Source organism: Bacillus rossius, chromosome 11 (assembly GCF_032445375.1).
Source record: "Bacillus rossius redtenbacheri isolate Brsri chromosome 11, Brsri_v3, whole genome shotgun sequence".
NCBI lineage: Eukaryota > Metazoa > Arthropoda > Insecta > Phasmatodea > Bacillidae > Bacillus > Bacillus rossius.
This window is the reverse complement of record NC_086338.1, coordinates 33,593,772-33,605,960: the sequence shown is the minus strand read 5'-3', so window position 1 is coordinate 33,605,960 and position 12,189 is coordinate 33,593,772. Positions and strand designations below refer to the sequence as shown.

The following is a 12,189-nucleotide window of genomic DNA, read 5'->3' as shown; positions in this document are numbered from 1 at the left end:
ATACATTAAAAATATATGATTTTTTTTTTCTTGGCCAACACTAATAGATTATTGACATAAAAGTGGTTCTGTTGTTATGGTCACTAGTGAGCAAAACAATTAGGTATAATATTTTTTTATGTTGTATGAATGATAATGAAACAAAGTAGGTGTTTTTTTTTTTAACTTGGGCTGTTAGGTATAGTTGGTTAACATTATGCATATTTTTTTCAATTGTATATCTTTTGTACAAAGGTAATCTAATTTGTAACTGTGAGAAAATTCTCTGTTTTTAGGTTTCCATAATTGTTTTTCGTGACTCAACCAACCACCTTATTGAGTTTCCTTTTTATTTATTTATTTATTTATTTATTTATATCTTGGTACACTGTTAGGAGGGATTAATTACTTTTTTAAGGTCTTTTGTGTTTTGGCTGAATTTGTGTCTTTTGGGAAAAGCATACCTGCTTGGTGGAATAGTTTTTGGGGTCTGCGTTGTTTATGCGAAAGGACACAGGACCACACTTTCAACTTTTCCTATTACCCTACAAAATCACTGGCGGGCAAAGTAGCAAATTGAAATTTCTGCCATCAACAAACTGGGTACTGTAGATAAAAATGCTGTCCACTTACTTTTGAAGTAAGGTTTCAAATATATGAATCAACTTTAAGCACTAATAATAAGATTATTTAACTGACACATTTATGACAACTTGGCAAAAAAATTAATTTTGCGGTTTCAAAGTAAGACTGTTAATTAGTTTTACATACGCAGATGGTGCAGGGACTTGGGGTTTCCGTTTTTGCTTCAGGACTTCCAGAAGGTCTGGGGTAGGCGTCAGGTACAGCGACGCCTTCTCTGATACCTGCAACCTTCAAACCAATTGTGCTGTGTAGGTACCACCACTCATACAATACCAAGGTCCTAACATCAGATTCTTTCACACACAAGTTAATACATGAGTAAAGACACTCAGGCAAATTTTAAACCAGTGAATTTGTTTCCAATTCAGAAATAACTCTATCTAATTTTATCTTTACTTAATAATTGTTAAAATACCAAAATTAAAATTACAGTTTTGCCCCATACTAGTATCGTGTCTATACCAAAAATATGCCTGTTTCAATTCCATCTTTAATTCTCATAATTAGGGTTTGACTCTTGGATTTTAATTCCAATGTATCACAGTCTACAATAAAGATTTGATGATTTTAAAACTATTCAGAATTTGGATACAAAAATAAAACTTAAGTTATTTAGTATGTAGGTACTGTTTACTTACAACTATTGCAATTAATGTACTATTGATAAAGACAGGGCACTATAGACTCCCATACTTAAGAACCTTAATACAGTGACAAAATTGTGTATTATTATTTTTTTACTTTACACCAATCCCTCGCATAGCACGTCTTCAATTAATGCGAATTCAGTTAGCACGATGTAAATTTTACTGCCCTAGTCTCGAATAGCACGTCTGTAAATTTCAGTTAGCACGAAATCGCCACAGGCTAAAAAAAATCTCGGAAACGATGCGACGTCAGGTATGGAATTCGAGGGGGGAAGAGTGGTTTGGAATGCGAGGGGAAAGAGATGCGCACGCAGATAAACAAACACCGGGCCGTACTGTTGATGCCCGGCCGCAGACCAGGCCGTACCGTTGATGCCCGGCCGCAGACCAGGCCGTACCGTTGATGCCCAGCTGCAGACCAGGCCGTAATGAATTGCGCAGCTGCAGTTGGAATAATGTACATATTTTAATGTTATGTTTGTGCTCTAGGGAAAATCTAAATCTGTTTATCTGTTAACTGATTTGTTTACATAGCCGCTTTTATAAGAGGTGTGCATAACAAATTAAATGTTTACATATGGCTGTGTGTTTTAAAGTTATATAAAACCGGTTCTTAATTTCATAAAAGTGTTTTAATTTTGTTAAGTTTTAAACGTAATAACAAAGGATCCAGCTGCTTGCAACAGCAGGCAGACAGACGCACGCGCGTGTTGAAGGTCACGCCTGGGCGGGCAAGCCAACCTGCTGACTGACGGTAAATATGTTACCACTTATCTCCCGTTACACTGTGCCATGTTTTCTTTATCTAACGTATTCGGTGGTAGGCTTAAAAAGATAAATGATATGACATATGCATTTTCAAGTATTATTCTACGGATTTATATTATGTAAAGATTACTTCCCTACACATCTTGGAACACATTAAATAATTTAGCCTTATATTTATGGGGACTAATGCTTCAGAATACGCGATTTCGATTAACACGAACATTTTTAGGAACGAATTAGTCGTGCTAAGTGAGGGATTGGTGTATTGTGATTGTCACACGCCCAACAACAGCTGAGGCTTTAGCGATGGGCACGACATATACATACAAGAAAATTGGTCTTTGAAGGTACATACACACTCCCCTCGCGTCGGCACCAAGAGCCAGCAAGCACTACCTGAGGAGAATCCACAACAGGTAGGCATCACCGCAGTTGGCCAGTGTACGCAAGGAGAGAGCATAATGTAATGAAAATTAGGGTAATTACTGGTTAAACATCAACAGAATTATGGTATTATGTGATGACCCTTATAATAAATTAATGCTTCAATAATGAAAAACCCCATATTGACGCGCCGGCGGCGGTCTTATCTACGAGAGCCGTCGCCATGCGCCCCCCCTCCCCGCTTCGGAGAGATTGTCCACCGCCCCGAGCGGCCGTTTACCGGGCCGAGCGCCGGGTGGGCGCTCGACCCCTGGGCAATTCGGCGACCCGCAGCACAGGACGCTCCACCCTTGCCCGCAAGGGAGGCTTCCTCCGCCCCCCCCCCCCTCTCCTTCTTTCATCCGGCTATCAGGTATAAAAGGGCCCTGCGGAGAGCCCTCAGGGGGTAGTAGGGCGCTCGCCTCCTGACGAGCAGTCTCGCCCTTCGCGTGCGCGACCAAGCGACAACGAAGTCTATCGCTGCCGCCCGAGGCTGGGAACTCTCGTGTTCGTGCTGTGTTCCCGTGAATAAAAAAGCTGCTTACCAGAACATGCTGCGTTAAGATCTCGAAACCCCGTCAGTTCCGCCTCCCCTCCACAGCCTTCCTGTCCGAACCAAGGGGGGGAAAATCTCCGGACGACAGCCGTCCCCGGATTCACTCTCCACGCTACTGCGCGGGAGCTGGCCTTGGCAGGTAATTCCGCCATTCCTGGTTCCAAAGGGAGTTTGGGTCCCGGGCCGGTCAGTCTGACTGCCTCCGAGTGTCTTCGCTGAGTGAGAGGGCTGGTACTACGCGGTTACATCGCGTATCAGACCTCTTTCCCCGGCGGAGGGGGAAACAGAACCGCCGAGCGAGCGAGTCGGGACTACGCGGTTACATCGCGTACCGATTTCCCTCGCCTGGCGAGGAGAGACAACTCCGGTCCCCCTAACACTACGCTGGTAACTCCGCGTGTTGGGGAAGGCCAGGGGGCCTCCGTGTTTCTCCCGCACTTGGCTTTAGCCTCCCGGCCAGGAGAAGTCGGAGGGCAGTTTTAATCGCCGTCCGAGTTCCCCGAGTCGAGGAAAGACAGAGGTCGAACCAGAGCCTCTCCCCTAGCCCTGTGTTCGCGCTCAGGGACCTAGGGAAGACCCCCCACCCCACCGCCATTTAGAGGGATCGCCCCTCTCACCATCCCCCCCCCCCCCTTTTCTTGTTCAGGTGTCAGACACCAGCTGGGGGAGTAAAAACCGAAGACCATCCCTGCCTCCGCGACCAGCCTTCCTGTCCGCCTCCCCTTAAATGCCGAGACACCGGGCCGGCCAAAAGAAAGCAGCGAAGGTGCTAGCAGCCAAGTTACGGGAGGAGACTGGCCCTAGAAATATCTATACGGTGCTACGAGACGAGGCCGCCCGCGCTCGTGGGGGTCGCGTCCCCGCGCCTCTTGCAGTGCATAGGGGCCCATCGACGCAGGAGCGGTACTCCCCCGGGTGCTTTCGAGTACCTGCAGTGATCACCCCACTGCCAGCCTCACCAACGAGGGCACCACCAACAGCCGCCCATGTCGCAGCCCGGGCCATCAACCAGCGACCCCCGAGCGACCCCCGAGGGGTGACCCCGCAGGCGGCCCAGCGCCAGCCGACCCGACCACAGCTGCGGCCTGCACCCCCACGGGCCCACCGCCAGATCATCGAAATCCCCCCCCGCTCGCGGCAACCTCCGAGTCGCCAAGTGGGAGCCTGTTACCCTCCTAAGGAGGCCACCTTCCCCTGCCTCTGAGGGCGAAACTCTGACAGTTCCTCCCCTCCCCCTTACCGCGAGAAACCCCCCTCCTTTTGTGTGCACTGGAGAGGGAGGACGTGCGTCAATATCCCCAGATTAGTGGGTACTGGTCGATTAGCGGGGTATTGACTGAATAGCGGGATATCGGCCGGTTAGCTGAGGATGGGCTGGTTAGTGGGGTATCAACCATTATGAAGGCCATGGGCCAATAAGTACGGTATCAGCCAAGTTGGGTATGGACCCATTGGTGGAGTATGGACCCATTGGTGGAGTATGGACCTATTGGTGGAGTATGGACCCATTGGTGAAGTATGGACCCATTGGTGGAGTATGGACCCATTGGTGGAGTATGGACCCGTTGGTGAAGTATGGACCCGTTGGTGAAGTATGGACCCATTGGTGGAGTATGGGCCGGTTAGTGGGGTAAGGGCCGGTTAGTGGGGTATGGGCTGGTTAGTGGGGTATGGGTCGGTTAGCGGGGAATGGACCACTTAGTGGGGTATGGGCCGGTTAGTGGGGTATGGGCCGGTTAGTGGGGTACGGGCCAGTTAGTGGGGTACGGGCCGGTTAGTGGGTTACGAGCCGGTTAGTGGGGTATGGGTTGGTTAGCAGGGAATGGACCACTTAGTGGGGTACGGGCTGGTTAGTGGGGTATGGGCTGGTTAGTGGGGTATGGACCGGTTAGTGGGGTACGGGCCGGTTAGTGGGGTACGGGCCGGTTAGCGGGGAATGGACCACTTAGTGGGGTATGGGCCGGTTGGTAGGGAATGGACCACTTTCAGAATTCATCACCCCTCATGACTATGTGAATCCTGTAAAACATTTTAACAAACTTGTACCAAACTATCATGGAAATTACCAGTTTGAACTGAACTCAGAATAAAGTATTTACGCCTGGGTTGGTTTGGCCCAGATAAAATTTTTTTAAAAATTACACAATTCATTTGACACTAACTGTACACTCATAGTAAAGAATGGGTCTTCACATGTAATCCCACAGGGTTTCAACATTCTATAACTAATATTAAGTCAAGCGAAATACATAGTAACAGATGCAGAAGTTCACACCACTGGCATTAAAATATTAACGTTCTGCATCACTGCTGACACACATGCAGATAACCTGAAGTACAAGAAACACTCACTTGCTTAGCAGATCTTTGCCTTCCTGGGATATACCGATGGTGACTAAGGGAAATGATTTAAAACCTCTGCCACTGTAGAAACTGGCTGATGCCTCCTGAAGGTAGCCATTTCGCAGCAGCAATCTGCCTGTAATCATGCCAAAAGAAAAATGTCACAATCCTCATAACAACCCTAAATTCTTTCAATGTGTATGAATACAATCCAAATTAAATACTGTTAACCTTGAGATGCTCACGCCAACAAATCTCAACACACCACACTAATTGCACATGGTAAATGCAGTTGAAACTCAACTTCATATTAGTCTTCATTTTAACTTTCGTGTTAAAAATACATTTCGTGCTATTCATATCAGAAAAAAAAATTCCTGAAGGAGAAAAGTTTTCAGTATTCTTTTTCACACAAAAATTGAAATCAGTTGGCATCATCTGCTGTTTATGCACATTGACTTATAGCGGTCTGCTTGTACGGACACTGCATTAAATTCAGTTTGACATGAGGTGTTGCTTTTACCGCACTAATAAATGAATAAACGAATAAGGGCTAAAAGTCTTGTTGACTTGAAGAGTGATGACATGCGAATGAAGCACTGACAGATTGAATGGGTGGAAGACACAGGAGTAGAACGAGAAACTGTACCGACTCACAGCAACATTTGCCTTGCGGAAAATCTTCACTTGATTTTGCCAAGAATTGAACTCGGATCACCTCGGCTGGAGGCAAGCGATCTGACCACTTAACCACTGCGACCCACAAATTGTTATAGTAGATGCATTACTAACCAATCCCCTTCCACCAGGCTTCCGGCTTGTCTTTCCCCTTGCCGTAAAGCTGGTGCGAGTACTCCTCTTCTCTTATCTTCTTGTTCTTGGAGCCTCGCAGGAACATGATCGGCGTGGTAATCCCCATGCGGCCGTTGAAGTGAGCCACGGCTCCCAGCAGCAGCTTCGCATCAGCGCTGAAGTTGTACGTCCCGTTGGCTTCCAGGAAGTCGCTCCCCTCCACTCTGCCTTTCATGAGGAACCTCAAGAGCAAACAGAAATTAATAGAATGCTTTTCAACATATTATAAATTACTTATTCACTAAATAAGTGATTAAAGACCATAAAATAAGTTGCCATTCACTCCCAATATACTGTTATGAGTGTGGGAAAACAGGTGCGGAAATTAGAGTTTATTTATTACATGTTATGTAAACTTTTCCCTGCAAAAATCTCAATGACTGTCCACAAATTAAGCCCACTTTCATTAAGTCCATGATTCACTCTCCCCACTGGAGCTCATCTCGAAGGTGGTTCTCTCTACTGTTCATTTCTTACCACTCACTTCCGTTCCAACAAACTGCCTCACACTACTAACTCATCTGCCACACCGTGACGTCATCCCTGATGGTCCGATCCTCTCACACGAACCCGGTCGCTTGTCTCCCCTGTCACTCGTCAAGGGGTCACTCACCCTCTTCATATTACTCTCTTGTCACTCTGACAATTTGCTGGTATTGCCCCCAGTCTCACTATTGTCCACCACTGTAGCCACCCTGCAGGTTGCATCGCTATGCCTGCGCGAATATCAGTTTTTTTTTAAGTTTGAATTGAATACGAATATCAAATTATTCTCGAATATGAATATCGAATTTGAATAGTATGAATTAGAACCCCTCAAATTTTTTTTTTAAATATAATAACAAATACATATTGAAAGAAAAAGTAAATGTGTAGTATAGTGGCTTCTAGGTTGGTTAGGTTAAGTTAGCTACAATTACTAATAGATAAAATTTTGTTGAAATATTTAAATTTTGAAAGGAAAAGACAAACATTTATTTTTTAACAGCAATCAAAATAGGATCTGCAAAAAAATATTTTAATAAACAGTGTGAAGCGAATATGTAAAACAATTGCAGCAGAGCAGGCATGGGGTGTTTCTACCTTTCTACCCTGCCGCAGTGTTTTGAGATTTTTACAAACAGTTATTTGTCCTTATAAGTATGCTGTCAGTTCTAATCTACTCTTTTAACGACCTGTCAGACTCTCTTCTCTGTAAAATATTTTAGCTGATAATGTGGTTGTGGGTGTTCGTAATAGTTCCAAATTTCTGAGTTAAATCTCCCCCCCCCAAAACGTACTTCGATATTTGAAATCTACGTAAAAAATTATGAATAAATGTGGTGAGTTTCACGAGTCTACATTAATAACTGTTATTACAAATAATGTAAGTTCAAGCAAGATGTGTCACTCGACTGTGGTTGTGGATTAAATAAATTCCACCATACAGAGGGAAACTTTGAGGGGCTTTAAATTCCAAACTAGAGCCAATACTCCTAAAATGAAAAACACATGTTCTTATATTTGTCCGAAGATACCGTGTACCAAATTTCATCCAAATCTGAGATGGTGGGGTGATCCGGCATGCAAGACGCTCGTACTTCTTGGTGCAGTTGTCGCAGCAGAGCTGGGTGATTGGGCGGCCGGCGTCCACGGCCCGGTCGCGGCCCTCGAAGTGGGACAGGAGCAGGGACCTGCGGCACTCCGCCGTCTCCAGGTACTGCTCCATCAGCCTCATCATCTTCTCCCGGTGGGTGCGCGCCTCGCCCGTCAGGTTGCTCAGGAAGTAGCTGTGACAACCGCAGTGTCTCGCCCAGCACCTTCTCGGACAGTCTCTCTCGGGGCCCTGGCACAACCTCCGTCGCACTGCCAGGGGTAAGTGTCCCTGGGTTCCATGCTACGAGTGCTGCCGACGTAATATTACTTCAAAGCGATCTTTGTAAAAACTGTTGGGTACATATTTCAACCTCTAAATGAATCAGTTACACGTAGCCTTACGTAATATTACGACATCCACATTCTTTGGAAAGGTTTATAGGTGTAGTTTGAAGAGATTGGTGACTGAATGTCACTAGACGTATTAAAATGGGCAGCACCTAATGTGTTAACTGCAAGATTAGGTTTGGTTCAACTGATATGCCACCCCTTACCAATTAGACCACCGCCATTAAAGTAGGCCAATTTATAAGCCTAAATAATTCTAAAACCATCTTCACTAAGAAATATATTAATGATATACTATAGGTGTAGTTTATGCTAATCAACTTGCTATATTGGGAGCAATAAAAAAAAAAAATTACTGTGTCAAAAATAACGTAGAATGCTAAAATCTTGTATTTTTAGTCCAGGTTTTTTTTGAAATTTTTTATTTATTTAACAGGCTGTCTCCAAGGTACAGAATCATACAGTTCAATCACGCTCTCGACTAGTAAATTAAAATTTTCCATGCCTTCAAAACAAAGTAAAAAAATAATAATTATAAAAACATACTGAATTAAAAATAATAATAAAACTCTCCAAGTATTCACACAAGCAAATTAAATATGATACAGCAAGTCAACATAACTGGTTGGCTGTTACACAGCTAGCAGTGCAGTGACTACCTGTTGATAGAGAAATCCGCAGGGCTGTAATAGCAGTGGCAACGAGCGGTCATCCCATCTCTGCCAGCACGGCCCACCTCCTGGTAGTACGACTCTATGTCCTTGGGAGCTCCGTAATGGATGACGTATCTCACATCTGAGGAGAGAAATTTCCAGAACCACCTGCACGGTAGGAATGGACAATGACATCAGCGCTCGTTCAAAGTCTGTCTCATTTGGCGAATTCTCTGTACCTGGTTTGTCGATTCCCATGCCAAATGCAACGGTCGCAACGATGCACTGCACCCTGTCCTTTACAAAGTCCTCGTGGGTTTTCTTTCGCACTTTGAGAGGCACGTCAGCATTGTAGAACTCGCAACTCAGTCCGTTAGCTGGAACAGGAAATGCTTGATTTAGTATGATACACACTTGAATTTTCTCATCTGTGTTGCACTGTAGTACTAATACTTTGATTTAAATTTTATAAACAGACAAAACTTTATGAGGGACTGTATCAAAAAGAAACTGATGAAGCTACACTGTTGCAATGCAGTTCAAAATCTCACGGGAAAGGCAGCTTTGCTGTTCTCCCCCATACTGTCAACCATAAGATAGACTCTCAGGAGTTTCAATGCTGATAAAGGTAAATTTTTAATGATGGGAAATTTAAGTTTTGATATTCACAAAACTTGCAAACGTCCAGGAAAACAAACTAACCTTTGAGAACTTCACAGACCTTCTCGGTAAGCTTCTTGGTGGGGCAGTAGACGATTGTGGGGCCCTCGAACGTGAGCCTGTTCCCATCTCGCACCATATGCGTGCGGAGGTCCTCGAATATGCTCGCGCCCTTGGAGCTCACGGCCAGGTACAGGTTGGGGCGATCAAACCCGGTGCACGTCACCAGTGGATTCCTGCGGAAGGTCGAGTCCGACAGGCGGTCGCGTGACTCCCTCACAAACATGCTCTGTGGTGACAGCACTTCCCAATGCTACCAACCTCAGCTGAAGAGAAGTGCAAATGTCTCGCCTGACCTCTGGGGTCGCCGTAGCAGTCACGGCCAGAAATGGCACGTTTGGCAACAACTTCCGCAATTTACTCAGTTTCCTGGTGGAGAAAAATAAAAATTACAGTGCCAAAATAATGTGGTATTCATACAATAAACACACCAAATAAATACACCTCACATAGATTTGTTTTAAAAACTCATACTACGGCTAACCTCACTACAGTGAACTAGAAGTACGTAACCTTGATTGTTTAATGGTACTCAGTGTGATGGCTCATTTAGTCAGAACTACAATCAATCAATATGTGCTGACAAAGTCTCTGGTGTCACAGAGACACAACGTTGCCACTAGTTCAGCTAATATTTTTTTTAGTTTTGACACAGCACAGGTAAGGCACATACTGTGTCATGAGTTTTATGGAGTTGGATGGCCAGCCACTTTAGCCCACACTACCAGTGTGATAGACTGTGTTAACCATCAACAAGCACGAACTACAACATTAAATGTACCTTCTGCTTTAACGTGCCGATGATAGTTTTAGTATGTTGCTTTGTATCTCATTGACAGCAAGATCATTAGAGATACAGAGTCACAACTCTCAAATCAAGGGCATAAGAGGCTGGAATTGAGCATGACTTTAGTGAAACAAAGGAAAACTGCAATATCAAAGGCCAACTGTGAATCCAGCATTACCACCACAACACCTTGGCCCATCATATAAATGTTGATTAGAATATTAGATCTGTAAATAGCCAAAGATATTTTTTAAAATATCAGAAAAAAATACATAATATCTAGAAATGGTGATAAATTGCAGGAAAATTTGACAGATAATTGTGTTCAATCTCAGTAACATTTCTTCCGTACTTAACTCTGATTGACAAAAGATGCTCACTCTGAACTTGACTCAACCAACAAGGAAAGAGATACTGCATTACAGTGATTGTGATTTGCTCTAAAATAACTATGGCCAGTCAAGCTTCATACACTTTCGTAAAAAAAAAAAATTAAGGACTTTTTGAATGAGTTTTGAGAACCTATCAAAAACTCCTGCAACCAATATAATCTATGTTAATCCACATTATTTTAAGGAGAGTAACAATGTTGCTGCACCAGGTTGCCATCTTACTAAAAAAATAAAATACATTATAAACAGTCTGCCAAAATTCTTGAGCGTAATCTTTTATGGCCATGGTTTTCAACTACATTTTTTTTTATTTTTTTTTGGTTGAGATCACATCCGAAGAAATGATGATGTGCCTGACGTTTTGGCGTGCTATGTCATTGCCATTCTCAAGGGTAACGAAGGACTGAATTCTGTGTCGGTAGAAGACGGTTGCTCCTATCATGGTCACTCGCGGCTGCGAATGGACCGGAAGACCAGACACGGTCTGTGAACGCGAGGCGGTACCGGTAGGAGCCGCGGAAGTCGTGCCCCCACTGGCTGACGCAGTGGGCCTCGTCGATGGCCACCAGCGTGATGCTCCGCCGGCGGGCCAGGTCCAGCAGCAGCTGCTGGCCGTAGTCCCCCACGCACAGCTCCGGGGTCAGGTACACCACGCGGTGCTCCCCGGAGAAGATGCCCTCCTCCACCTTCTTCTTGCTGGTCTGGGCCGAGCCCAGCATGCACGCGCTGATGTTCGCCACCTGCGACAACCAGGCACCACCCCTTATTCACGCTCCAGCTCGCTAGTGTATTTCAAGGCTTTTACCGTATATACTCGTGTATAGCGCGCCCTTTTTTCCCCTCAAGTAAAGGAAAAAAATAAGGATGCGCGCTAGACACGGGAAAAAAATTTTTTGGGGGGGGGGGGGGGGGGGGAGGCGGGGAGGAGTGGAAGTCGTTAACTGCCGGTGACGGGTGACGTTTCTGGCCAGCCCCCACACATACGCACAAGCAACAAGGCCTCTCTTTCACACACCCGCACGCACGCACGCACGCACACGCGCGCGCGCAAGCTCGCACATCATGGTCTCTTGTTTATTTTTAGACCTCCCCCCTTTACAGAAAGCCAGCTCAGAAGCTAGTAAAAAGAGAGAGAGAGAAAGAGAGAATGTTGTCACCAGTTCCCCCCCCCCCCCCGGCAACTTCTTCGCTTCCTCCATTCCTCACCGGTGAGTCATATAGTTCTCCGCGCCAGCTTAGCAACGTAGCGCGGCACGCCTCCCTCCCTTCCTTCCTTCCACGTACCAGTTGTGACGATATAGCGCTTCATTATCTTCCGTTTAGACAGCAGAGTTTATGTATTTTCCTGACGCATCACCACACATCAATTTAAATAATCAGGTACCACAAAATGTTAGTAAAATTTATTTATGGGGGAAAAAAAATTTTCAATTTTTTTTTTCTTTGGAATTACATAGTTGCAAAAATCGTGGTGCGCGCTATACATGAGGGCGCGCTATAC

At 45.0% G+C, this 12,189-nt stretch overlaps 1 protein-coding gene across 1 annotated transcript in view; it reads right to left on the bottom strand.

Annotated features, from left to right (window-relative positions):
• LOC134536797 (bifunctional 3'-5' exonuclease/ATP-dependent helicase WRN-like) overlaps positions 1-12,189 on the bottom strand; it is a 40,281-nt gene that overhangs the window by 17,440 nt on the left and 10,652 nt on the right. Inside the window, exons 4-12 of the mRNA XM_063376727.1 lie at positions 11,193-11,428; positions 9,771-9,878; positions 9,492-9,685; positions 9,029-9,166; positions 8,796-8,931; positions 7,794-7,982; positions 6,154-6,395; positions 5,371-5,497; positions 751-852 (exon numbers count right to left, since the gene is read on the bottom strand). Coding sequence (XP_063232797.1) covers positions 751-852; positions 5,371-5,497; positions 6,154-6,395; positions 7,794-7,982; positions 8,796-8,931; positions 9,029-9,166; positions 9,492-9,685; positions 9,771-9,878; positions 11,193-11,428 — 1,472 coding nt within the window. The remainder of the gene's footprint in view (positions 1-750; positions 853-5,370; positions 5,498-6,153; positions 6,396-7,793; positions 7,983-8,795; positions 8,932-9,028; positions 9,167-9,491; positions 9,686-9,770; positions 9,879-11,192; positions 11,429-12,189) is intronic.